Genomic DNA, 27084 nt, shown 5'->3' with positions numbered 1-27084 from the left:
AAGATTCATGGGCCTCTAATAGGTATAAATCATGCTTTATGTTGCTTTAACCATCTTTCAAATACAGTTCTCAAAATTTTAATCAGATAACAGCTCTATCAAAAATGGCTAAATCCTCATGACTATAATCCCAACACTTCGGGAGGCCAAGGCAGGTGAATCACCTGAGGTCAGGAGTTCAAGACTAGCCTGGCCAATATGGTGAAATCCTGTCTCTACTAAAAATACAAAGATTAGCCAGGCTAGGGGTGCACACTTGTAATCCCAGTTACTCAGGAAGCTGAGGCATAAGAATTTCTTGAACCCAGGAGGTAGAGGTTGCAGTGAGTTGACATCACACCATCACACTCCACCAGCCTGGATGACAGAGTAAGACTCTGTTTCAAAAAAAAAAAAAAAAAAAAAAAGGCTTAGTCAAGAATAGCTGCTGCAGAGAAAGAACTTGTACCCATTAACACAAACCATATCCCTACAGTTCTGAAGATGAGTTACACAGATTCTGTAACCACAGGGAAACTTCTGTACGTCCAACCTCTGAGCAGGGAAAAAGCTAATGAGACAACTTTTTCACTGAACTGCTAAAATAAAGACGGAGAGCCTGCACAAAGGACACACCGAGAGGTGGAATTCAAATGTCTCCTTTTAAAAAAGAAAACCCTTAGATCTGGAGAACTACCATTCCACATTCTCTTTGGCCAAAACCACTTTTTTTTTTTTCCCAATGTGCTTGCAAACAAAGGTCTGTAGTTTGGCCAAAACTTATAAGCAAGAGCATCAAGCTTATAACTATTCTGGTAGCGTTAACAGGGTAACCTCCACCATTATTATTTTTTTTAAAAAATTCACATGCCTTCCTACCTAAGTGCCAACATCTTAGCACTATTATTACACCGAGTGTGTCGGGCTACAGCTGAGGACATGGCTGCCTGTGAAGTAGGGTATGGTACACAGATGGCACAAGGGCAAGGAATGACCCAGTAACATGCACAGTATCCTGAAAGACAAAATAGGTAAATAAAGAGGCATCTTTTTTGATTTGTGCAAGGTGACAGATTCCGTTTTAGGCAGCTTAGGCCTAAAGAATGGCAGGGCCACAGCAGGACAAGAATTAGGGGACTGGTTATTGGATTAAAGCCCAGATAAGAAAGAAAGATCTGAGGTGGGCTGTGGTGGCTTACTCCTGTAAGCCTAGCACTTTGGGAGGCCAGGGCAGGTCAGGAGTTTGAGACCAGCCTGGCCAACATGGTGAAGCCCCATCTCTACTAAAACTACAAAAATTGGCTAGGTGTGGTAGCACGCACCTGTAATCCCAGCAACAGGGAGGCTGAGGCAGGAGAATCACTTGAACCTGTAAGGTGGAGGCTGCAGTGAACTGAGATTATACCACTGCATTTCAGCCTCAGTGACTAAGACTGTCTCTCAAAAATGAAAAAAAAGGTTGAGCGCGGTGGCTCACACTGTAATCCTAGCACTTTGGGAGGCTGAGGTAGGTGGATGACTTGAGGTCAGGAGTTCAAGAGCAGCTTGGCCAACATGGTGAAACCCCATCTCTACTAAAAATATAAAAATTAGTCAGGTGTGGTGGCACATGCCTGTAATCCCAGCTATTCAGGAGGCTGAGGCAGGAGAATCACCTGAACCCAGGAACAGAGGTTGCAGTGTGCCAAGATTGTGCCACTGCACTCCAGCCTGGGCAACAGAATGAGACTCCATCTCAAAAAAGAAACAAAACAAAACGGAAAAAAGATGTGAGTAATATTAAAAAGGAGGAATCTACAAAGTATTATAATAACTTTATTCATAATATGTAAGGAGGACTCTAAAGCAGCTCTGGAAACAGAAAGGAATTAGTTAAAAAGTCTTTCCTAACAGACACACAAGGAGACAAGCCCAAAGTTCACTTGAACTAAAATCTGCATACCACTGGTAAAAATAGAGATATCTTTCTTATAAACATCAAATGTTCATTCTAAGATATTTTTATAAGCAAAAATTTCACCAAAACACACCATATTTGTGAACTAACTCTAATATCTGCTGAACAAATATCCACTGGGAGCTTGTTGTGGACTATTCTAGAAAGTGGGAATACAGCAGTGAATGAGAAAAGTTGTCGCTCTCACAGATCAGAAGACAGAAATAGATGAAGAAACGCATACATAATTTGGGTGGTGCTCCATTCTTAAAAGAACAGTAAAGCAGAATAAGGGATTTGAGAGCGAGGAAGCAGGGCCCGGGGGTGGTATGGAAAGAGGCTCTTTGTTGCAAGAAATTTCTCAGAGGAGGGAATATTTGCACAAAAAGCCTAAATGAAGGGAAGGAAAAAGTGATGCCAAGATTCCAATAACCAAGTAGGCAACTGCTCAAAAAACTGAAACATAAAATGGATGTATTTTATATTTCATAATTTTTATACCTCTTTTCATGAGGCTTTAAAAGTGTGTAGAAGGTAGCAGATATCATTTACCTTTTCTTCCAGATCCCCTGAAGAATAATCCTCTTCTATAGGATGCCTGAAACATAGATTATGCTGATGCCACCACATCCACCAAAAACCCCACTATAGACAGTACTTAATCTGAAGAAATAAGGTAAGATGATGCAATTGACAGCCTTACTTGGCTTTGCAGTTAAACGAAAGCCCTACTAATGACACTTATAACTGGGAAAACCTCACAGCATTGTAACACAGCATTTGATTAGCACCTAATGAACTAGCTCCAACCCGTAGCTAGGATCCCTCATGATGGGGTTTATGATGTCATAGTAAGGCTGCACACGTCACAGAGCTACCAGGCCTGCATTCAAGACAGTTAATAAAGGGTTTTATTAACTGCTCTATAAACTCTGCTTCTGAAAAATCAAATCTCTATACCACCTAGTTTAACTTTAAGGACCACAATAAAAATAAACTAACAAGCTAAGTAAGAAGTTGAAAACTATCTTGATGTCTATTAAGACAGGATTCTCAAGAGTCTGTTCGTTCTACGGCGGAAAAAAGCATTTAAAAGAATATTTCAAATATGTCAAAGCTAAAAATAATATTGTAAATTGAATACCTGAATAAAGGTGTAAAATAGTCCACTTTAATTTTTTTTCCTCCGAGACACAGTCTTGCTCTGTCACCCGGGCTGGAGTGCAGTGGCACCATCTTGGCTCACTGCAACCTCCGCCTCCCAGGTTCAAGCAGTTCTCCTGCCTCACCCTCCTGAGTAGCTGGGATTACATGCACCACCACACCTGGCTGATTTTTGTATTTTTAGTAGAGACAGGGTTTCACCATCTTGGCCAGGCTGGTCTCGAACTCCTGACCACAGGTGATTCGCCCATCTCAGCCTCCCAAAGTGCTGGCATTACAGGCATCAGCCACTGCGCCCGGCCCACTTTAATTTTTAAAAGTCGTATTTGATTGTGCTAAGTGAAGACAGATATAAAATGAAAAATGTAGTTGGTCTTCATTTTGGTATCTTGAGTGACTTCCTTCCCATTTAGGTATTTTTTGTGGTTGTTTCTGTTTTTTATTTTGAGACAGAGTCTAGCTCTGTTGCCCACTGGGGTACAGTGGGCACAGTCTTTAACTCACTGCAATCTCTACCTCCTGAGCTTAAGCAATCCTCCTGCCTCACCCTCCCGAGTGGCTGGGACTACAGGTGCCCGCCACCACCCCTCGCAACTAATTTTTTTAAATATGTATACAGAGTCTTGTTCTGTTGCCCAGACTGGAGTGCAGTGGTGCAATCTGGGCTCACTGCAACCTCCACCTCCTGGGTTCAAGAAATTCTCCTGCCTCAGCCTCCCAAGTCACTGGGATTACAGGTACCTGACACCATACCCAGCTAATTTTTTTATTTTCAGTAGAGACGAGGGTTTCACTGTGTTGTTCAGGCTGGTCTCAAACTCCTGACCTCAGGTAATCCGCCCACCTTGGCCTCCCAAAGTGCTGGGATTACTGGTATGTGCCACTGCGCCCGGCCATAATTTTTTTTTGTATTTTTAGTAGAAACAGGGTTTTACCATATTGACCAGGCTGGTCTCGAACTCCTGACCTCAAATGATCCAGCCAGCCTCCCAAAGTGCTCAGATGATAGGCATAAGCCACTGCACCTGGCCTAGATTTTTTTTTTTTTTTAAGATAGTGTAGCTAACAAATTACAAAATCAAAGTAGTTAAATTTTACCTTAAGAATATCCGTTGGGCCGGGCGCAGTGGCTCATGCCTGTAATCCCAGCACTTTGGGACAATTCAGCAGGCAGATCATGACGTCAGGAGATCGAGACCATCCTGGCTAACGTGGTGAAACCCCATCTCTACTAAAAATACAAAAATTAGCTGGCTGTGGTGACACATGCCTATAGTCCCAGCAACTTGGAAGGCTGAGGCAGGAGAATCACGAACCCCGGAGGGGGAGTTTGCAGTGAGCCGAGAGCGCGCCACTGCACTCCAGCCTGGGCAACAGGGCCAGACTCCATCTCAAAAAAAAAAAAAAAAAAAAAAAGAAAGAAAGAATATCTGTTGAATATATTTGTTAAAAAGAGATTAGCCAAGTACAATTATTATATTTACTATCTATCATCTTCTAAAGAAATGTTGTTTCCTCAAAAATCTTTTGTGTATAGAGAGTATAGGCTGAAATCCATAATCTAAATTAAAAAGCAGGAATCATTGTTTCTGATACTGTAAATGTAAATGGTCAAATTCTGTGCGGTTTTTTTGTTGTTGTTCCTCAGCTGGAAAAATTTTGTTTTTAAAAAATTTACCTCTTGAAATCAAAGCAAATATTGGAATTCAGGCATTCTTAATTATTCAGAAGGGTTTAAAGAACTTATTTTGATAATACTTCCAGTAAGCAGTTAAATTAAAATTAGGGTTCTTTATCCCTTGAAAACAATTCTCTAGCTAATCTTCTCTTTTTCCTAGCTAATCCTTATGGTATCTTGGATTTCCTATTTATAGTATTTGGGGCATCATTTTATATTCTAAACAAAGTATGTTTCACTTATTATAACATGTATTTTAAAGTACTATAAAAATTAACATGATCTTTACAGAAGTCAAAATCGTTTAGCTCTGGAAGGAATCTCTGAAAGTCAACCTTGTATTTGGTTTCAGTAAGACTGAAACTAATCACAATTTGCTAACCAAATGTATTTCAAAATAATAAATACTCATAAAGAAGTTGCAGTGAGATCTTAAGCCCAAAAAGGCTTTTTATGCAACAGACCTCACATAAGGGCAAACAGTATTAAAACTGCTCTAGGCCGGGCGCGGTGGCTCAAGCCTGTAATCCCAGCACTTTGGGAGGCCGAGGCGGGTGGATCACGAGGTCGAGAGATCGAGACCATCCTGGTCAATGTGGTGAAACCCCGTCTCTACTAAAAATACAAAACATTAGCTGGGCATGGTGGCGTGTGCCTGTAATCCCAGCTACTCAGGAGGCTGAGGCAGGAGAATTGCTTGAACCCAAGAGGCGGAGGTTGCGGTGAGCCGAGATCGTGCCATTGCACTCCAGCCTGGGTAACAAGAGTGACACTCTGTCTCAAAAAAAAAAAAAAAAAAACAAAAAACTGCTCTTAACAGTAATACAGATCATTTCTAGTAATGAACAGGAAATGTCCATGCCAAAAGCTAGAAGCCAGAGAATGAATGTCTATAAACCACTTATCCAAACTTTCATGTTAAACTTTATTTCTAACATAAATCAATTCTTTATTGAAGTATCTATGGAAGTCAATGTGTAATTCATATGAATTATTCTAGTTGTCATATTTCTTCTATCATCACTTGGTATAAGTCTAACAAGTACTGACTTGACAAAAACCACCTTAGAAAAACAGTAATGATAAGCAAAATGTGGTACAATGTGGTACAATGAAATATTATTCAGCCTAAAAAAGTCTTGTCATATGCTACAAAATGAATGAATGAATGTTGAGGACATTATGCTAAACATGTCAGTCACCAAAAGACAAAATACTGCATGATTCCACCTATAGGAGGTATCTAGTCAAATTCAGAGAAACAGAAAGTAGAATGGTGGTTGCTGGTGGCTGAGGGGAAGGAGAGTTGTTTAATGGGTGCCGAGTTCCAGATTTGCAAAATAAAAAAAGTTCTGGAGATCTGTTTCATAAAAATGTGAATATACTTTACATCAGTGAACTGTGCATTTAAAAACTGCTATCATGGTCAATTCTGTTAGATATTTTTCCCAGAATAAAAACATTGTAATAACTATGGCCCCAAATTTGACGGATATAATTAACTGGCTTTTTGCCAAGAAAACACTTATTAAATTGATTTTACTAAATTGCAATGAGACTGATGCTCATCATCTCAAAAGATATAATTCTAAAGCTCTGGATTCTCATACTCCTGCCCCGAGAATTAGAGTACAAATACAATGGCTGTTGGTGCTATTGTATTTGTACCCTAATTCTCAGGGCAGGAATGCAAACAATTCCTAATGCATCAAAATGAGTAAAATTTAAATTTTCTATGACTTCACACATCCAGGGTCAGAAGCTGAATTGGGATCTAATTTCAAACTATCTTCTCTGCCACTGAATAATGGAGTAACAGAATAATGGTATACATGTATCTGTAGTACACATAAACACACACATAAATTGCTATACAGTAGCTATATATTGAGACAGAGAGCATATATTTATTATTACTCCTAATGAACTATGGATTTTTCTAGGTAACGTTCTCTGAAACTGTCTGGTTCAACATTTGAGTGCCTGTGCATTATAGGTGATAAATGGTGGAGTGGTCAATGGACTCTAAACCCACACTGCCTGGGTTCGAATCTTGGCTCTGCCTTTTCTAGCTGTGTGATCTGAAGCAAGTGACTCAGATTCTCTGTACCTTGCTTTCCTCAACTGCAAATGGGAATGAAAACAATACCTTTCTACAGGTACTGTTCTAGTCAGTGAAGATTTAGTCAGTGTGTAAGGCACTTAGAACAGAGTCTGGCAGTCAGGCACGGTGGCTCATGCCTGTATTCTCAGCACTTTAGGATGCTGAGGTGGGTGGATCAGCCTGGCCAACATGGTGAAACCTGCCATGTTGGCCTCCTGCCGAGGAGTTTGAGATCAGCCTGGCCAACAAGGTGAAACCCCGCCTCTACAAAAAATAGAAAAATTAGCTGGGTGTGGTAGCACATGCCTGTAACCCCAGCTACTCTGGAGGCTGAGGCAGGAGAATTGCTTGAACCTGGGAGGCGGAGGTTGCAGTGAACTGGGGTGGCGCCATTGCACTCCAACTTGGGCAACAAGAGTGAAACTCTGTTTCAAAAAAAAAAAAAAGAAAAGAAAAAAAACCACAACAGTGCCTGGCACATAACAAATACTCAACAAAAGCTCACTTTTGTTAATTTTATTATTGCTATGTTTTATTCAAATAATTTGGTAAACAAAGTACAGCTTACATAGCATATCTGTATATTAAACCCTTTGATTTGGAAGGATTAAAAAATTTTTTTAAATCTTCCCCAAAATGGAGTCAAGGAAAGAAGAAAGATTTACATAAAAGCAGATGTCAAAATCAGAATCATTTTGACAAAACATGTGATATAGTTCGGACACTTGTCCCCTACAATCTCATGCTGAAATGTAATCCTCGATGTTGGAGGTGAGGCCTGATGGAAGGTGTTTGGGCCATGGGGGAGATCCCTCACGAATGGCTTGGAGCTGCCCCGTGGTCATGAGTGAGTTCTCGCTCTGGTAGTCCTGAGAGCTGGTTGTTGAAGTGTGGCACCTCCCCTCTCTCTTGCTCCCTCTCTCTCCATGTGATACCTTGGCTCCCCCTTCTCCTGCTGCCATGATTTGAAGCTTCCGGAGGCCTCCCCAGAAGCAGATCCTGGTGGCACACTTCTTGTGCAGCCTGCAGAACTGTGAGCCAAAACAAACTTCCTTTCTTTATACATTAGCCAGCCTCAGGTATTTCTTTTTTTTTTTTTTTTTTTTTTTTTTTTTGAGATGGAGCCTCGCTCTGCTGCTCAAGCTGCAGTGCAGTGGTGCAAACTCCACCTTCTGGGTTCAAGCGATTCTCTTGCCTTAGCCTCCAAAGTAGCTGGGATTACAAGCATGTGTCACCACGTCCAGCTAATTTTTGTATTTTTTGTAGAGACAGTGTTTCATCATGTTGGCCAGGCTGGTTTCAAACTCCTGAGCTAAAAAAATCCACCCACCTTAGCCTCCCAAAGTGTTCGGATTACTGGCAGGAAGCACCGCCCTAGCCAGGTATTTCTTCATAGCACTGCGAAACAGACTAATACAACACAGCCAGGCCAAATTGCGTCTTTGTTTTCAGTTCCAGTCCAATGGTCAGAGTACATAAAGTATAGGAGTTTAGCTCCTTCAAGAAACTATAATGCAGTTTGGCCTTACCATGAAATCTATAATACAGTTATAAATTATATTTTAGATTTTTATGCCCAAAGTGGCCTGGAATGTTCTAAAATATCTAGGAGAAATCTAAAGTAGCTAAATTAAGAAGCATAAAACATAATTTTAAGCAAGCTCCTGCCATAACGGAATTTTGCTTATAAAACAACTATTAAAAATTAGCCTTTCTCCTCTATACCCTCTGGAGGCCTATTAAGCATAGTAGATTTATGTTACTTTACAGAGGATTCTGAATACAACATAGTTTTAAACCAGTACAAACCACTTCATCTTAAAGCCTAATTGCTAAGATCAAGACAGGTCACTATGATGATAAAAGCAAGCATAGCATTTATTGTACACTGACCACATGTCCTTGTGATTCACACAAATCATCTCATTTAATGAAATCAGTATTTCCCATTTTTTTAGGTAAAGAAAGCAAAGATCAAATGATTAGTCTTAATACTTAAAACTGCACAAAATATCAACTTTAATCTAGTATTAAAATACAGCATGAAAAATACCTCCCACCACTACTTTTAAGTAAACAAGCTAAATTTAATTCAAATCGAGTGCACATGCATAAATTAGGGCTTTTTTTTTTTTTTTTTTTTTTTTTAGATAGGCTCTGCTATGTCACCCAGGCTAAAGTCAGCTCACATAACTGGCCTCAATCTCCCAGGCTAAAGCGATCTTCCCACCTCAGCCTCCTGAGTAGCTAGAACTGTAAGTGTGTGCCACCACACTCAACTAATTTTTTTTTTCTTTGGAGACAAGAGTTTCCCTCTAGTAGCCCAGGCTGGAGTGCAATGGTGCAATCTTGGCTTACTGCAACCACCTCCCAGGTTCAAGCGATTCTTCTGGCTCAGCCCCCCAAGTAGCTATTACAAGCGCCCACCACCATACCTGGCTAATTTTTTTGTATTTTTAGTAGAGATGGGGTTTCACCATGTTGTTGGCCAGGCTGATCTCAAACTCCTGACCTCAGGTGTTCTGCGCACTTCAGCCTCCCAACGTGCTCAGATTACAGGCATGAGCCACTGTGCCTGGCATAAATTTTTAATTTTTCATAGAGACAAGGTCTCTGTGTCGTCCAAGCTGGTCTCAAATTCCTGTGCTCAATCCCCTCATCTCAGCCTACCAAAGTGTGGGGATTACAAGCATGAGCCATCACACTTGGCCTCTCTTTCTTTTATGAAGCAGTAAACGATCCCTTGGAGACAAAACAAGAAAGCTCTAAGAATAAAAGACCTGAGAGACCGACTTAAAATGCCGGTACCTAACCAGTATATTACCACAGCCAACAGTAAATATGCACACCTTTATTATTTTTGTTCTCTATTTTCAAAATTTATTTTTGTTTTTTGTTGTTTGGGACAGGGTGCCGCTTGGTCACCCAGGCTGGGCTGCGGTGGCATGATCATGAATCACTGAAGCGTCAATCAACTTCCAGGGCTCGAGATCCTCCCACCTTAGGCTCCTGAGTAGATAGTAAGTACTACAGGCAAGTTCCCATTCCTGGCTAATTTTTTTTTTGGTAGAGATGGAGTCTTACTTTGTTGCCCAAGCTGGTGGTGAACTTCTGGGCTCAAGCAATCCTCCTGACTTAGCCTCCCAAACTGCTCGGATTACAGGCATAAGCCACTGCTCCCCACCCATTAATTACTATTTTGTATTTGATTTTACTTCCTGGTGGCCATAGTTTGTTGGTGTCCTAAGAAAGAGTTTAATCTCCCAGCTGGGCAAACTGAGCACAGGTAGTTAGAAAAAGTTAAAAATAATTCCTGATTTTTCAACCAAATTTACTATAACTAGCCTCTCCTGTGGCCTCTGAGAAGCCCAGGCTTCAGTACTGCCCAAAGCAGCCTGTTTACAATTTTAGATTCTGGACTCCTTCTTTGTAAAAGATGAGAGCAGCTTCCTAAAGAGGGACATCTCATACTGATAGGCAGAGACAAGCAGGAGAGAAAGACCAGGCAAGGAAATTATGTGGAGGTTGGAGACGTACCTTTCAAATGTTCCTATGTTTTGAACTGACAGATAAAATTGCATTTATCACATACAACATGATCTTTTGGAGTATATATACATTGTGGAATGGTTAAATCTAGCTAATTAACAACTGCATTACCTCAAATAGTTGTTTCTGTGGTGAGAACATTATTAACATTCAATTATCTCTGCATTTTTCAACAATACATGGCCCTTAACTACAGTCACCATGCTATATGGTGGATCTCTTGAACTCATTCCTCCTAACTGTAATTATATATCATTAGACCAACATTTCCCCATCCTCCCGCTGCCTAAGCACCCCCACCTCTGCTAACCACCATTCTACTCTCTACTTCTGTGAGAACTTATTAGACTTCACAAGTGAGCGAGATTGCGCAGTATGTGTCCTTGTGGGCCTGGCTTATTCACTTAATAGAATGCCGTCCAGGTTCCTCCATCTTGTTGCAAATGACACAATTTCATTCTTTCTCGTGGTTGAATAGTATTCCATCGTGTATACATGCCACACTTGCTTCACCCATTCATCCAGTGATGACCACTTAGGCTGATTCCACACCCTGGCCATTGTGAATAGTGCTGCAATAAACATGAAGTGCAGATACCTCTTCCACACACTGCTTTCATTTCCTTTGAGTAGACACCCAGTAGTGAAATTGCTGCATCATCTGGTACTTCTATGTTCAATATCTGGAGGAATCTCCGTACTGTTTTCTATAATGGCTATACTAATTTACATTCCTGCCATTGGTATCTAAGTGTTCCCTTTTCTTCATATTCTTGCCAAGACCTGCTATCTTTTGTCATTTTGGTAATTACCAGCCTAAAGGAGTAAGGTGGTATCTCATTGTATTTGATTTGCAATTCCCTGATGATTAATGATGTTGAGCATTTTCTTTTTTTTTGAAACACAGTCTCGCTCTATTGCCCAGGCTGGAGTGCAGTGGTGCAATCTTGACTCACTGCAACTTCCGCCTCCCGGGTTCAAGCGATTCTCCTGCCTCAGCCTCCTGAATAGCTGGGATTACAGGTGCACAACACCATGCCCAGCTACTTTTTTTCTTTTTTTAAGCCAAACACTCTGTCACCCAGGCTGGAGTGCAGCGGCACCATCTCGGCTCACTGCAATCTCCACCTCCCAGATTCCAGCAATTCTCCTGCCTCGGCCTCCTGAGTAGCTGGTATTACAGGTGCCTGCTACCACACCCAGCTGATTTTTGTATTTTTAGTAGAGACAGCGTTTCACCCATGTTGGCCAGGCTGGTCTCAAACTCCTGACCCGAGGTGATCCGTAAGTCTCAGCCTCCCAAAGTGCTGGGATTACAAGCATGAGCCACCGTGCCCGCCATACATTTTTTCATATGGTCATGCACTACGTAACATTTCAGTCAATTATAGACCACATGTATGTCCATGGTCTCAGGTGGTTCTAATGGTGCTGAAAACTTCTTATTGTCTATTGACATCTTAGTCATCATTGTGTAATGGATTATGTATCTGTGGTGATACTTATGTAAACAAACCTACTGCACTTGTCTGTTACATAAAGGCGCAGCACAGGGCCAGGCGCAGTAGCTCACACCTGTAATCCCAGCACTTTGGGAGGCCAAGGCTTGTGGATCACCTGGGGTCAGGAGTTTGAGCCCAGCCTGGCCAACATGGGTGAAACCCCGTCTCTACTAAAGATACAAAAATTAGGCAGCTGTGGTGGTGCACACCTGTAATCCCATACTCGGGAAGCTGAGGCACGGGAACAGCTTAAACTCAGGAAGAGAGGTTGCAGTTAGCCAAAATCGCATCACCACACACCAGCCTGGGCAACAGAGCGAGACCCAGTCTCACAAATGATTAATTAGATAAAAGCACAGCACATGCAGTTAAGTACAGTACATATGCTTAATAATAAATGACTGTTACTGGTTTACATATTTACTATACTTTTCATTATTTTACTTCAAGTTATTAAAAAAGTTAACTGTGAAACAGCCTCACGCAGGTCTTTCAGGAAGCATCCAGAAGAAGGCACTGTTACCATAAGAGATGACGGCTCCCTGAGTGTTCTTTCGCTGAACACCTTCCAACGGGACAGGATGTGAAGGTGGAAGTCAGGAAAATGGATAATCCTACGATCCTGACTCTATACAGGCCTGGGCCAATGTGGGTTCGTGTCTCAGTTTTTAACAAAAAAGTTTAAAAGTAAAAAGTATAAAATTTCAAACACAGAAAAGGTTTATAGAATAAGCATAAAAAGAAAACATTTTTATGCAGCTGTATGTGTTTACATTTAAAGCTAAGTGTTACAAAAGTCAAAAAGTAAAAGATTTACAGTAAGCTACAGTTCATTTATTATTGAAGAAATCATGTTTAAGGAATTTAGTGTAACCTAAGTGTACAGTGTTTATCAAAAGCCTACAACAATAAAAATAAAATAAATTAGGCACACATGGTGGTACACCCTCTAGTCCCAGTTACTTGAGAGGCTGAGGCAGGAAGATGACTTGAGCCCATGAGTTGGAAGCTGCAGTGAACTATGATTGTGTCACTGTACTCCAGCCTGGGCAAAAGAGCAAAGCTCCATTAAAAATAGTCTACAGTCGTGTACAATAATGTCCTAGGCCTTCACGTTCCCTCACTGCCCACTCACTGGCACACCCAGGACAACATCCAGGCCTGCAAGCTTCACTATGGTTACATGCCCTATACAGATGTGCCATTTTTATCTTTGATACATTTTTACTGTACCTTCCCTATGTTTAGATGTGTTTAGATACACAAATAATTACTTTGTTCCAATTGCCTGGAGTATTCAGTATAATCACATGCTGTACGGGTTTGCAGCCCAGAAATAAGCTGTACCATATAGCTTAGGTATGTAGTGAGCTACCCCATCTAGGTTTGTGTAATTTGCATAAAGATGAAATCACCATACCATTGGTTCTGTTGGATCATAAGGGGGAAAAAAAGATGAAATCACCTAATGACACATTTCTCAAAAATGTATGCCTGTTGTTCAGTGATGAATGACTGTACTTGTTGGCCATTTTTATGTCTTATTTTGAGAAAAGTCTATTCAGGTCTTTTGCACATTTTTAAAACATGAGATTGTTTTCTTACTATTGAGTTGCTGGAGTCCTGTGTTTTGGATATTAACCCCTTATCAGATGTATAGTTTGCAAATATTTTCTCCCATTCTATAGGTTGCCTCTTCACTCTATTCAATGTTTCCTTTGCTGTAAGGAAGCTTTATAGTTTGACATAATACTGTTTGTCAATTTTTGCTTTTGCTGCCTGTGCTTTTGAGGTCATATCAAAAAACTCATGGGCCAGACTAATGTCAAGGAGTTTTCTGTTTCCTTGTAGTAGTTTCAGAGTTTTAGTCTTAAATTTAATCCATTTTGAGTTTATTTTTGTTTATAGTGAGAGACAAGAGCTTAATTTCATTCTTCTGCATGTGAATATCCACTTTTCCCAACATCATTTATTAAAGAAACTGCCCTTTCCCCATTGTGTGGTTCTACCATCTTTGCTGAATGTAAGTTGGCTTTAAGTAAATGCATGGTTTTATTTCTGGACTTTTTATTCTGTTCCATTTATCTATGTGTCTGTTTTTATCCTGGTACCATGCAGTTTTAATTACTATATCTTTGTAGTATATTTTGAAGTCAAGTAGTGTGATGCCTCCAGCTTTGTTCTTTTTTGCTTCTGCATGACAAAGAGTCTTGACTTTCAAATGATTATCGGTACACCAAGTAATAATAAATAACAAGTTCTTAAGTTCTATCATCTAGTAAATATGACTAAGAGCAACAAAAAGCAGCCCAAACAATTATACCAATATTGTTATTCTAATCATTAGCAGGAATAGATTAAGGCTGACTGCTGCTTCACACAAATTACTACTACTTTTTCATAGATAAAGCTCCTGAAAAATTCAAGAATGCATTAGGGAAAAAAGAATTTCATTCCTTTCTTTCTTCAAAAAAATTGACTTTGTTTAATTAGATCTAAGAAAGAAAATGTCAGCACTGATAGAACTTGCTTGAGTCAAAAGGCATAGGAAAATAGACAGCATATAACAATTAAGTTTCTAAAAAACATGAACTCTCTAGATAAGTTCTAAGTCTATAAAAACAAACTATATTTGCTACTCTCCAAAAAGTAGAGGGACCTATTACATAACATACAGAAACAATTTAATGCCTTTCCGTAAGAATGTAACTCGAGGTATGTTGAAGCTTCATATTCCATGAGAGCATCTAAAATGACAATCCATACAACAGGTGCTACTTTCTTCTCCTACCCATTTATGCAGTGGTTTTTACAGATTCTGGCTGATGTTGCAGACAAAGGCCAAGAGATTATCCAAGACTTTATCCTTGTTCTGCCAGAAGTAGGTCTGGAGGATCATCATCTTTTCTCCTGGGCCTCCTTCTCCACTTCAGTGCTGCAGCTTCATTGGCCTTAAACTCTTTTTTTCCCCCCCCACTGCAGGCGGCACTGTTCAACTTCAGCCTGAGCTACTTCTTTGGCCTGCCTCAGCCACTAGTTCCTGTGCCTGTAGGCCTCGAAAACCTTCCGGACAGCCCGCTTCTCAGTCTGTAGCAGCTGCAGGATCCCCTGCAACAAACTGGCCATGGCAGTGGTTCCAGCTTTGTTCTTTTGGTTCAAGATTGCTTTGGCTAACTGTGGTCTTTTGTGGTTCGGTATAAATCTGGGGATTGTTTTTCCCTATCTTTGTGAAGAATGTCATTGATATTTCTGATAGGGATTGCATTCAATCTGTAGACCACTTTGGGTAATATAGACATTTTAACAATATTAGTTCCTCCAATCCATGAACATTTATTTGTGTCTCCTTCAATTTCTCTCATCAGTGTTTTCTACAGTTTTCAATGTAGAGATCTTTTACCTCCTTGCTTATATTTATTTCTAAGTATTTTTATAGCTATTGTAAACAGTTCTTTTCTTGATTTTTTCCCAGATAGTTCACTTATGAGTATATAAAAAAACACTGATTTTTTAAGTCAATTTCATATCCTGCAACTTCACTGAATTCATTTATTAGATATAGCAGAGGGTTTTTGGTGGCATCTTTAAGGTTTTCTATTTTTTTTGTTCCTTTTTCTTACAGTTTTCTAAATGTAAGATCATATCATCTATGAACAGGGACAAGTTGACTTCTTTTCAATTCTGTTGCCTTTTCTTTTGCCTAATTGCTCTGGCTAGGACTTTCAGTACAATGCTGAATAGAAGTGGCAAAAATGGGCATTCATGTCTCTTTTTTTTTGGGACAGGGTCTGGCTCTGCCACCCAGGCTGGAGTGCAGGGGTGTGATCTTGGCTCACTGCAACCTGTACCTCCCAGGCTCAAGCCATCCTCCCATCTAAGGCTCCCAAGTAGCTGGGACTTACAGGTATGTTCCCCCACACCCAGCTAATGTTTGTATATTTTCTGGTAGAGTCAGGGTTTCACTGTGTTGCCCAAGCTGGTCTCAAGTGATCCACCTGCTCAGCCTCTGAAAGTGCTGGGGTTACAGGTGTGAGCCACCATACCTGGCCTGGTATACTTATCTTATTCCAGATCTTAAAGAAAAAGCTTTCAATCTTTCCCTATTCAGCATGTTAGTTGTGGGTGTGTCATATACAGCTTTTGTTGCATTGAAGTACATCCCTTCTATACGTAATTTGTTGAGAGTTCTTAATTGTAGAAATGTGGAATTTTTTTTTTTTTTTTTTTTTTTTGAGATGGAGTTTCGCTCGTTACCCAGGCTGGAGTACAATGGCGCAGATCTCGGCTCACCGCAACCTCCGCCTCCTGGGTTCAGGCAATTCTCCTGCCTCAGCCTCCTGAGCAGCTCGGATTACAGGCACGCGCCACCACGCCCAGCTACTTTTTTGTATTTTTAGTAGAGCCGGGGTTTCACCATGTTGACCAGGATGGTCTCAATCTCTTGATCTCGTGATCCACCCGCCTCGGCCTCCCAAAGTGCTGGGATTACAGGCTTGAGACACCGCGCCTGGTGAAATTTTTAAAATGCTTTTTATGCATGTATTGAGATGATGATATGGTCTTTTGCCTTCATTCTGTTGATGTGATTTATCAGGTTTACTGATTTGCATATATTGAACCATCCTTGCATCCCTGGGATGAACTGTACCTCATCACTGTTAATAATCTTTTTTAAATGTTGTTAAATTTGGTTTGCTAGTATTTTGTTAAGGATTTTTATAACTATGTTCATCAGGGATATGGACCTGTAGTTTTTGTTGTTGTTGTTGCATCTTTACATACATTGTTTTAAAGGAGAATAATTATTATCTGCCAAAATAGAGGTCTACTTCTGAATGAAACCTGTTTAAAGACAAGTGTTTTTCCTAAACTATGCCTGTCTTCTTCATCTAATTTTGTCTCTACCTAATACATTCAATACCATAACCAGGTTTTTCTCCCCTATACCTTTTAAGAAAACCACTACAGTTTTATCTCTGACAGGGCTACAAAAATCCTCATTTGTGGAGAGCACTATGAAGATGCTGTCACAACTATTCAATGAAGGAGAAATTTTCTAAAGCCTCTGTTTTCCAAATATAATTCTTAATAGTCTGGGATTTACAAAGGTTATAATAACAATAAAATAAGGGAAAGAAAATAATCTCTGTCTGAACATAGTGTCTCACGCCTGTAATGTCAATGCTCTGGGAGGCTGAGGAGGGAGGATCACTTGAAGCCAGGAATTCAAGACCAGCCTGAGTGAGACAGTGAGACCTCATCTCCATAAAAAATTTAAAAGTTAGCCAGGTGTGTTGGTACACACCTGTAGTCCTAGCTACTCCAGGAGACTGAGGCTGCAGTGAGCCACGATCATGCCACTGCACTCCAACATGGGTGACAGAGTGAGACTCTATTTCTTTAAAAAAAAAAAAAAAAAAAAAAGAATCCCTAAGTCTTACTCAAAAAACAAACTATAAAATTAATGTTTCTTTTTTCAAATTTCAATGTCTAGTCTATTTGTCTTTGTTATTCATTATCTTTTATTTTGGTAAAAGACACATAAAATTCACCATTTAAGTGTAGTTTGTAGTGTTAAGTATATTCATTCCCATTACTGTTAATCAGATCTCCAGAACGTTTTTCATCTTGTAAATCTGAAACTCTATGCCCATTAAACAATGACTCCCCATTTTTCTGTCCTCTGAGCTTACTCTTTTACAAAGAAAATAATAGAGAAAAAGGCAAAAGGAGTAACTTTATACTCAGTTATCTTTTTCATTACTGCTAGTGACAAACTACCCATTACTAAGAAGGGGAACCCGAACATTTTCTGTGAGTATCCAAACCTCATAGAAAATCATTACAAATTACAGAAAAATCTTTAACAATCTCTCAAACACTGAAATAAATTTGTATGCATTTTTATTGCAAGTTAAAACAAAATCTTTTTCTGCAATTTAATTCTAACTGCTTTATACATCCTAAAATTAACTCTGAAACATCAAAATTTATTTAAAGCAAAATAGTGTCACCTTTAATACACTGACTGGGATTAAAACATAAAAGTGGGGCCGGGCGCGGTGGCTCAAGCCTGTAATCCCAGCACTTTGGGAGGCCGAGGCGGGTGGATCACAAGGTTGAGAGATCGAGACCATACTGGTCAACGTGGTGAAACCCCATCTCTACTAAAAATACAAAAAATTAGCTGGGCATGGTGGCGCGTGCCTGTAATCCCAGCTACTCAGGAGGCTGAGGCAGGAGAATTGCCTGAACCCAGGAGGCGGAGGTTGCGGTGAGCCGAGATCGCGCCATTGCACTCCAGCCTGGGTAACAAGAGCGACACTCTGTCTCCAAAAAAAAAAACAAAAAAAACATAAAAGTGGATTCTAAAGCCAAAAACAAACCTTTAAAGAAATATACTATTACATACAAAATTATCAAAATGTGAGTACAGACACATAACAAATTCTTGTTGAAGTTGAGAAAAGTTGGTTACTAATATTAACCGTTCATCAGTTCCTTTTCCTTTTGGCCTCTGGAACCTTGAATTACCTTCAACAGTGAGTTACATTTCAAAGCAGTGGGTTTTTCTGAATTGGTTGACTAAGGAACATTATATAATACAGATTTAGCATTTACTGAAAAAAAATTCACTCTTACTTTTTCTTCCAACCTTTGTTCATTTTTATAGATAATTCTAACAGAATACAAATGTTTTGTATAAAAGATAAAATATGAAGAATGAAAAACAGCCAGGGGACAAAATATATAAAAATAAGGAGCAACAGAGGAAAAAAAACAGAAATGTTTATTTCAAAATTTTAACAGGAATATTCTTCTGCTTCAGTGAGAGTCCCTCAGCTAAGGGAATTAATATACTGAAGCTAAAAACATAAGATTCAATAAAAGACTGACCTTAAACTAGATCTACTTAGCTAAAATTATATAAAATCAACCTAACATAATGCAGATCATCTCTAACACATAAATATGAGGTTGCTGACTGCTTGAGGTTTTCTATTAGTTCATTTTTGGTCTGTTTTCTAATTGCCATCTACATCCTTCCTAGGCCTATCTGGGACCAAGAAGATGGATTTTTGACATAGCTAGCCAAAACGATGAGAAATGCCATTCCAATTTTCCACCAGATTAAAAAAGAAAATTTACAACTGATACATGACAACACTTCCAAGTATACCTTGTTAAATCATTCCTACTTCAACCTCCCACTGCATGCCAGAGTTGCTTTATTCCGAGAGACTCCTTACACCGTGTACATTCAGAATGGAAAGGATGAGGAAGGAGATCAGGAGAGTATAATCTCTGAACAACATCCCCTAGTGGCTTTCTCTGCCTCCCTAGCATCTCCTTGTTTCCAAAAATACAGAGGTCCTTGGAGAGGTTAAGTTTTATATGAGAACGAATTCTCTCAAGGCAGTATGCTGACCTTGACAATCTCCAGAGTTTCCTTCCACCCCTTTGACTCCTGTGATGCTGCTCCTTTCATCTTTCCCTTCTATCTTTGCTGAAACCTTGAGAAGTGGTCATTTATAAAGAAGAGTTATTTAGCCTGCAGAGTCGAGGCCTCCAGGCTTCATTAGCAACTATGGGGAATTACGCTTCAGAAAGGTACATCTTTTCCACTGGCTCCATCTAAATGACCTCACCCACCTAGATTTCATGGCAGTGTTACCAATTCCCAAGAGTCTGGGAACAAGAAAAGTTCAAGTTATCCACTCTGTTGCCTTCAGAGTAGATCATACAATTGTGAAATGAATATGGACTGCATATTAATTATACTTGACTTAACTAGGTATAATGACATTGTGGTTTTTTTTTATTTTTTTATTTTTTTATTTTTATTTTTATTTTATTTTATTTTATTTTATTTTTGAGACAGAGTTTTGCTCTTGTTACCCAGGCTGGAGTGCAATGGCGCGATCTCGGCTCACCGCAACCTCCGCCTCCTGGGTTCAGGCAATTCTCCTGCCTCAGCCTCCTGAGTAGCTGGGATTACAGGCACGTGCCACCATGCCCAGCTAATTTTTTGTATTTTTAGTAGAGACGGGATTTCACTATGTTGACCAGTATGGTCTCGATCTCTTGACCTCGTGATCCACCCGCCTCGGCCTCCCAAAGTGCTGGGATTACAGGCTTGAGCCACCGCGCCCGGCGACATTGTGTTATTTTTTAACAGTTGCATACCCAGAAGTAAGTAGGAGTAAAATGACATGATGTCTGAGATCTGCAGGGCTGCTTAAAATACTTCAGCGACAGCAAGAAAAAAAGAAGACAGATGAGGCAAGTGCTACAAAATCTTTTTTTTTAACAGGGTCTCGCTATGTTACCAGGGCCTATTCATAGGCATGATCATAGTGCACTGCGGCCTTGAACTCCTGGGCTCAAGCAATCCACTGGCCTCAGTCTCCCAAGCAGCTGGGACTACAAGCGCATGCCACCGCACCTGGCAAAATATTTTTTGTATTAATTTATTTTTCATTACAGAGACAGGATCTCACTATATTGCCCACGCTGGTCTTGAACTCCTGGGCTCAAGCAATCCTCTTGCCTCAACCTCTCCTAATGTGCTGGGATTAAAGTTGTGAGCCACATGCCTGGCCTAGTAAAATCTTAATAATTATTAACTTTGTATATGTGTGGAATGATTATTCTACTCATATATGTTTGAAGTTTTTCACAACAAAAATAGGTTTTAACTTCCCATTACCCATTTAAAAACCATATTATTTCTAGATGATGTAAGTGTCACTATTTTAAAACTACTTGTATTACACATACAGTATTTTTGCTTTTTGCCATTTTGATTTCTGGAAAAGATTTCCCCCTGGCCAGGTTATTTAAAATAGACTTCCAATTTATTATCAACAGTTTTACCAGGATTCGGTGGATCTAGTCCTATATATCGACACACATACTTAATAAATAAGATGCCAGCTTCCATTAAAAATAAATCAGCACAGGCCGGGCGCGGTGGCTCAAGCCTGTAATCCCAGCACTTTGGGAGGCCCAGGCGGGTGGATCACGAGGTCAAGAGATCGAGACCATACTGGTCAACATAGTGAAACCCCGTCTCTACCAAAAATACAAAAAAATTAGCTGGGCATGGTGGCGTGTGCCTGTAATCCCAGCTACTCAGGAGGCTGAGGCAGGAGAATTGCCCGAACCCAGGAGGCGGAGGTTGCAGTGAGCCGAGATCGCGCCATTGCACTCCAGCCTGGGTAACAAGAGTGAAACTCCGTCTCAAAAAAAATAAAAATAAAATAAAATAAAATAAAATAAATCAGCACAAAAATAATTTAGACAAGAAGAAACCCAAGACAATATTTAACCTCCAATTATTTGCCATACCAGGATTTGTTAATGGCAACTCCTGCTTCCAACTTTTTGACATGACACCACCATGATTTTATTTTCAAAGAGAAGAGAAAGGCTCCATTTATTACTAAAAAGTTATAAAATAGAAAAGCAAAACTCCAGTCTCCCCTTGAATACCTGAACCTCCCCTCAATCTATCAGCAGAACAGGGGCCTAACAGCCAAGACCAAGCTCAACAGTTGTTATGTCTCTGATGATTTTCAGAGTATATTCTTGATGAGTAGAAGCACTAGAAAGGCCAGGGCAGTCAAAACAACTAGTATCAAATGACATTAGATGCAGAAAATCAAACCCACTAAGTGTTTTGCTCACGCCTTTTGTTCCCACACTGTTTACCGATAATCTGATCATATAACAAGGAAGGTGAGTGTCATAAATTCCTCTTTATACACAACTAAATTTAAATGTAAAACATATGGAAATTTACAATCCTCAAGTTTAAAGAAAAATGCGACAAGTGGCAAGTAAATATGAAGCCATCAGGAATTCAGAAGAGTCAGTCACTTTTGGCATACATCAGAGGGTTAACAGAGTTCAGCATGATTTCCTACTCTTTGTAAGATATTTAATACTGTATGATGATAGCACATACTCATAAACGAACAGCTTCTGGTATCACAAGGACTTAAATGAGTAATTATGTTCAGAAATTCTGTCTGCTAAGGACTGTGTTGTAATTCTTCAAAACATCATGATCCACGAATGGCATGGAGAATAATCCTTAGTTAACTAAAATAATCCACGAGTCAGCATACGGATTACTTCTTAATCGCTCTGCATTTCTAGCATGTGAAAGATAAAAACCACAGTTTACTGTTGGATCAAATACTTCAAACAGGCCAGGTACGGCGGCTCACACCTGTAATTTCAGCACTTTGGGAGACCAAGGAGTTCAAAACCAGCCTGACCAACATGGCATAACCCTGTCTCTACTCAAAATACAAAAATCAGTTGGGTGTGGTGGCAGATGTCTGTAATCCCAGCTACTCAGGAGACTGAGGCATGAGAATCACTTGAACCCAGGAGGTGAAGGTTGCAGTGAGTGGAGGTTGCACCACTGCACTTCAGCCTGGGTGACAGAGTAAGACTCAGTCTCAGACAAACGAAACAAAACAAATACTTCAAACATATAGAAAATAGAAAAACAGCAAAACTCCATGAATTTACTATCCAGATTTAATAACTATCAATATTTATTAGCATAGAACATTAACATACAACATTATTTGAGATTTTTAAAGAAGCATTACAAACATAAACTACAGGCGTTTCTAGTTCCTTGATTCAGCCTTCTCACAAGTCTCTATCTTCCCTTTCCATTTTATTCAAAACATTCCCAAATTTCCCAAATCCCAGTTCTCACCCCTTTGTCTCATAAACCTATCCTTCTCTATGATTTCAAGACAAATTTCTTAAAAGAATCTATACTCTTCCTCTCCTGTTTATTCTCTAACCTACTAAAACCTAGTTTCTGCTCCACCGGACTCCTATTCAATTCCAAGCCCTCAGAAACCTAAAGCTACTTTTCAGACTCCGTATTACCCGACCTGTTGATAACTTTTTTTTTTTGAGACAGGGTCTCTCTGTCACCCAGGCTGGAGGCCACCTGTTGGTAATTTCTGACTGAGGCTCACAGAGCTGGCTGTCACCTAGCCTGAAGCTCCTCAGAATTGCAAATTATCATATTTACATAATGGGGATCTATTGCTTTGACTGCAGCCCCAGAATTCTGGGGCAAAAGGCATCTGTAGAAGTTAGTGAGCCAGGACCTAACTAGAGGGGAGTGGAGGCAGAAAGAACAACTTTCAGGCTGGGCGCAAGCAGCTCACACCTGTAAATCCCAGCACTTTGGGAGGCTGAGGTGCAAGGACGGCTTGAGCACAGGAGTTTGAGACCTGCCTGGGCAACAGAGTGAGACCCTGTCTTTACCAAAAAAACAAGTGCTTTCAATTACAACTTCAGCAAAGACGGGCAGAACAGAAACCACAGCTCTAAAAATTCTAGAAAATCCCAAAATCCTGAAAAAAAAAAGTATATATTTTCTATTCTACTCAGACAAAAAGACTAAAGGAGCTATACCAAAATGTTAACAATGATTAAATCTATGGATCGTTTTTGTATTCTTCCTTTTAATATTTATCATCTACAATGAACATGCATTTTTTAAAGAGTGTGTGTGTGTGTGTGTGTGTGTGTGTGTGTGTGTAGGTATGTATGTATGTATGTGTTTAAGTAAAAGGCCTGCAGGCCTGTCTTCCAGCGTAACAAAAGGTATTGCTAGGGAGATGCAGCTCTACAGAACACTTGCAGAAAACCTCCAGGGAATGAGTGGGTGCTGGCAGCTTTCAAGAGGAAAGCAAAGCAGGCTGGATGCATGGGTAAGGACAGCTCTCACACCAGTCTGGCCTAATACAACCCAGGGAGTGCCTGGTGTTTCCCCTAAGCCATCCAGTCAGCCTCCAGGTCCTTTTCATTCTCCCTTTAAGGGACCACAAAGGTCTCGTCACTGCTCTGTATCCCACACTACCGTGATGTCACCAGGCACCCTGATGGTGTCTTTACTCCCAACTCACTGACTTCCAATCCCATGTCCACATGGCTACTAGTGCTGAAACATGGTGGGCACCTGAAAATATTTCAGGACTATTTAGAATACGTTTCTAAACCCTGAAGTGTACGCAGTCCTCTGCTCACCTTTACCAGCTGCACTGACCAGCCCAGACACTTGGCTCCAGTTAAACTCAGTATCTGTACTTCCCTGAACATCCCATGCTCTGGCTTTGTGCCTCTGTGCACATTCTTCCCTCTGCCTGGAATATGCTTCCTCACCTTATCAACCTGGCAGACTCCTACTCGTCCTTTGTGTCTAGACCTGTAAAGCACAACTAGTCAGCTGGCTGCTCCCTCTTCTGTAGGCCTTATTCATTTTGTGCATAGTATTTTACAGCGCTTCTTACCCTACTCTGGAATTACTGCTAAAATATTTTTCTACCCCACTAAACCATGAGATATTTAAGGCCAGAAACCACATATCCCCATGCATCTGGAATAATTAGACACAGCAGACATTCAGTAAATAGTTGATGAATTAACAAATATGGGTTGGTATTCGTTTTTACTACATATTTTTTATAGATATCTCAGAAATAAATTTTGGGATCTGGAAACAGGTACTAACTGATACTGGTGCTCTCTGAATGAAACCAATTCAAAGTTTGAGACCTAACTGAAAAGAAAGTACTGATCAAGCCAAATATATACTGGGCAAATGGTAAGATTTCTGTCATCTTAACAGCTAAGGACATCAGAACTGTATCGATTTGGAATTAGCAACCCTCTCAAATCATACTTTGAGGATTACACATTCAGGAAGGTTTTTTGTTTTTCCTTCCATGGTGGTGGTGGCAATGGACTTGGGGCACTGCCAAACATCTGTTAAAATGCAAGGCTGATTAGAAGACGTATCTTTTCTTCACAGTCAAATCAGGAAGAATGGCTGATAACCAGGGAACGTGGACAATTTAAGATCAACGGCAAGAAAACAGAAGCTGCACCTACTTCTCATTTCCATATATTTTAACTTTCAACAGTTTCCTGCCTATTGCCTACCTGAGCTAAAGCAGGGATTGAATTTTGGCCAGTCTGAGTCTGCATATGAGCAGACTTGCTCTCTGTCAAAGAGGCTGTTACATTTCCATCATGCTGGGATTCAACTGTTTCCATGGTCATTTGTCTGAAAAGACAATAAAAGGGAAGACAAATTAAGCCCTATCTTAAGTATTTCGAAATACAAGTTGAACATCCCTAATCCAAAAATCCAAAATCTGAAATGCTCCAAATTCTGAAACTTTCTGAGCATTTACATGATGCCACAAATGGAAAATTCTACATGCGATCTCATGTTATGGGTCAAAACTTTGTATCCTGCACAAAATCTTTAAAAATATTGTATAAAATTACCTTCATACTACGGATATAAGGTGCATGTGAAACATAAATGAATCTCATTTATAGACCTGGGTCTCATCCCCAAGGTACCTCATATGTACATGCAAATATTCCAAAACCCTGAAAAATCCAAATTCCGAAACACTTCTGGTCCCAAGCATTTCAGGTAAGGGATACTCAACCTGTACTGTTTTTACCCAGCTTTCTAATAACCGCTTCTGACATCCAATTGCACTGTTTTCTTCTTCAAGAAACAGGTTCAACAGTAGTGTCCTAACTCTCTAAACTTATCTTTTCTGCTCACTGTATAGGAACATTACCAAAGGAACACTGCAAAATGTCTTGCAAGAACTAGCTTATTTTAAAACTTAAAAAAACTTAAAATAATAAAGTCTTCCTGATAATTACCTTAAGCTTGCTATTTAACATGAATGACTGGTAAAATCAGGTTTTCTATTTTACACGAAAAGTATAAATATTCTATGATTCTTAAGGCCTAATAAACCTGCTTTATATTATGAAGTAGTGTGAAAGAACTTGCCCAGTCTAAATTAAATGTATAATAATATAAAAATGTGTCTTTCTTTGTTAGCCCTAAGTCGTTTCTGATGTTTATCAGAAAGCCCCAATTATTGAAAGAAGAGGACCTAATTTTTCCAGGAAAAACTTCTGATGTGATTTGAAGTTTGTGTACTAATTCAATTTAAGTTCATGATTTCTATATGGACTCTTTCTAGAAGGCAAACTATAATAAATTTTATCCTGTTAAAGAGAAAATATAAAATATAAACAAAATTAACAAAATTAAAATTTAAAAACTTACTTATAGGAACCACTCCATTACACATCTTCTCAGCTGTCAATAATACAATGTGTTTTTTCACCTTAGTCTAAGTATATATCCAAAAACGATACAGTCCACTTAGATCTTTGAATTAAAACATCCAAATTGTTCTAACAGATTTAATTAGTTACCAGATCCTACAGAGCCTTCATCTACCGTCTTTGACTTCATGCTGCCTTTTGCATTCGAGTAGCCATTACCTGAATCCAATCCTTCCATGCTCAAACCGTCTGCTATTGTCTCTACCACAGGTATTTTAATACTTATAACTGACCAGGATGATTTAGAGCAATTATATCAAAATACTAACGTAGAGTCTACCATAGAAAAATGTCTTTCCCTTAATATTGCCTATTAATCTTTTATGTCTTTTCTTATAACTTCCCAGAGTGGCCTCTCCAATTCTAGGTAAGTGTGGGTCATCATCACACATAAAGTGTTAATTCCTACTGTTTTACTTTTGGTTGTGAGAGCAGTTTCCAAAGAAAATACCTCAGGACATTAGTTCTGCAGGTTCTAAAAAGGCCCTATCTGGGGGAAAAGGATAGGGAAAATGCTTAGTCAAAACGTTTTAAATATCCAAGATTAAAAGGGTTTCTTTCCTGAAGAACATCTCAGAAGCTTCAATCTGCTAGTGTCTTGAGAAAGGTGAAGGTGCAGATCCAACAGACAGCTTCTGAAAGTATCTGACCACCAAACAAACCCTTTCCCACAAAGCATCCCCCAGCAGGAATATTTTGGAAACCACCTGGGAAATGTTGTCTTGCTATTTTTTATACCTTTGAAAGATAAAAGCTTTCCTAAGGTTCTGCAACAACTTGAGTCTCAACGCAAAATTTACATGCCAAAAGGCCTTCCGGGTAAACTCTATTTCATTCTGGAAACATTCATTTAGCACCATCTACATGGTAAGCTCTAAAAATACAAAGTGGATTAGTCATGGCCCTTGCCCTGAAGGAATCCATTAACTGAATGGTCGTGGGTTTCTCAAACTATGGTCCT

General features: G+C 39.7%; 1 protein-coding gene across 37 annotated transcripts in view; it reads right to left on the bottom strand.

Annotated features, from left to right (window-relative positions):
* The window catches only part of CREM (cAMP responsive element modulator), a 119584-nt gene that overhangs the window by 75797 nt on the left and 16703 nt on the right, over positions 1–27084 (bottom strand). For 30 of the 37 annotated variants that reach the window (XM_074405277.1, XM_074405287.1, XM_074405282.1 and 27 more), the window contains one exon: positions 24900–25023. The exons of 4 other annotated variants lie outside the window; for them this stretch is intronic. In XM_074405277.1, the coding sequence (XP_074261378.1) occupies positions 24900–25023 (124 nt within the window). Of the gene's footprint in view, positions 1–2467; positions 4172–24899; positions 25024–27084 lie in introns of those variants that run through there. 3 more of the 37 variants (XM_074405300.1, XM_074405301.1, XM_074405302.1) reach the window with 1 other exon arrangement.

Source organism: Saimiri boliviensis, chromosome 8 (assembly GCF_048565385.1).
Source record: "Saimiri boliviensis isolate mSaiBol1 chromosome 8, mSaiBol1.pri, whole genome shotgun sequence".
Lineage (NCBI taxonomy): Eukaryota > Metazoa > Chordata > Mammalia > Primates > Cebidae > Saimiri > Saimiri boliviensis.
This window is presented reverse-complemented; position numbering and strand designations above follow the sequence as displayed.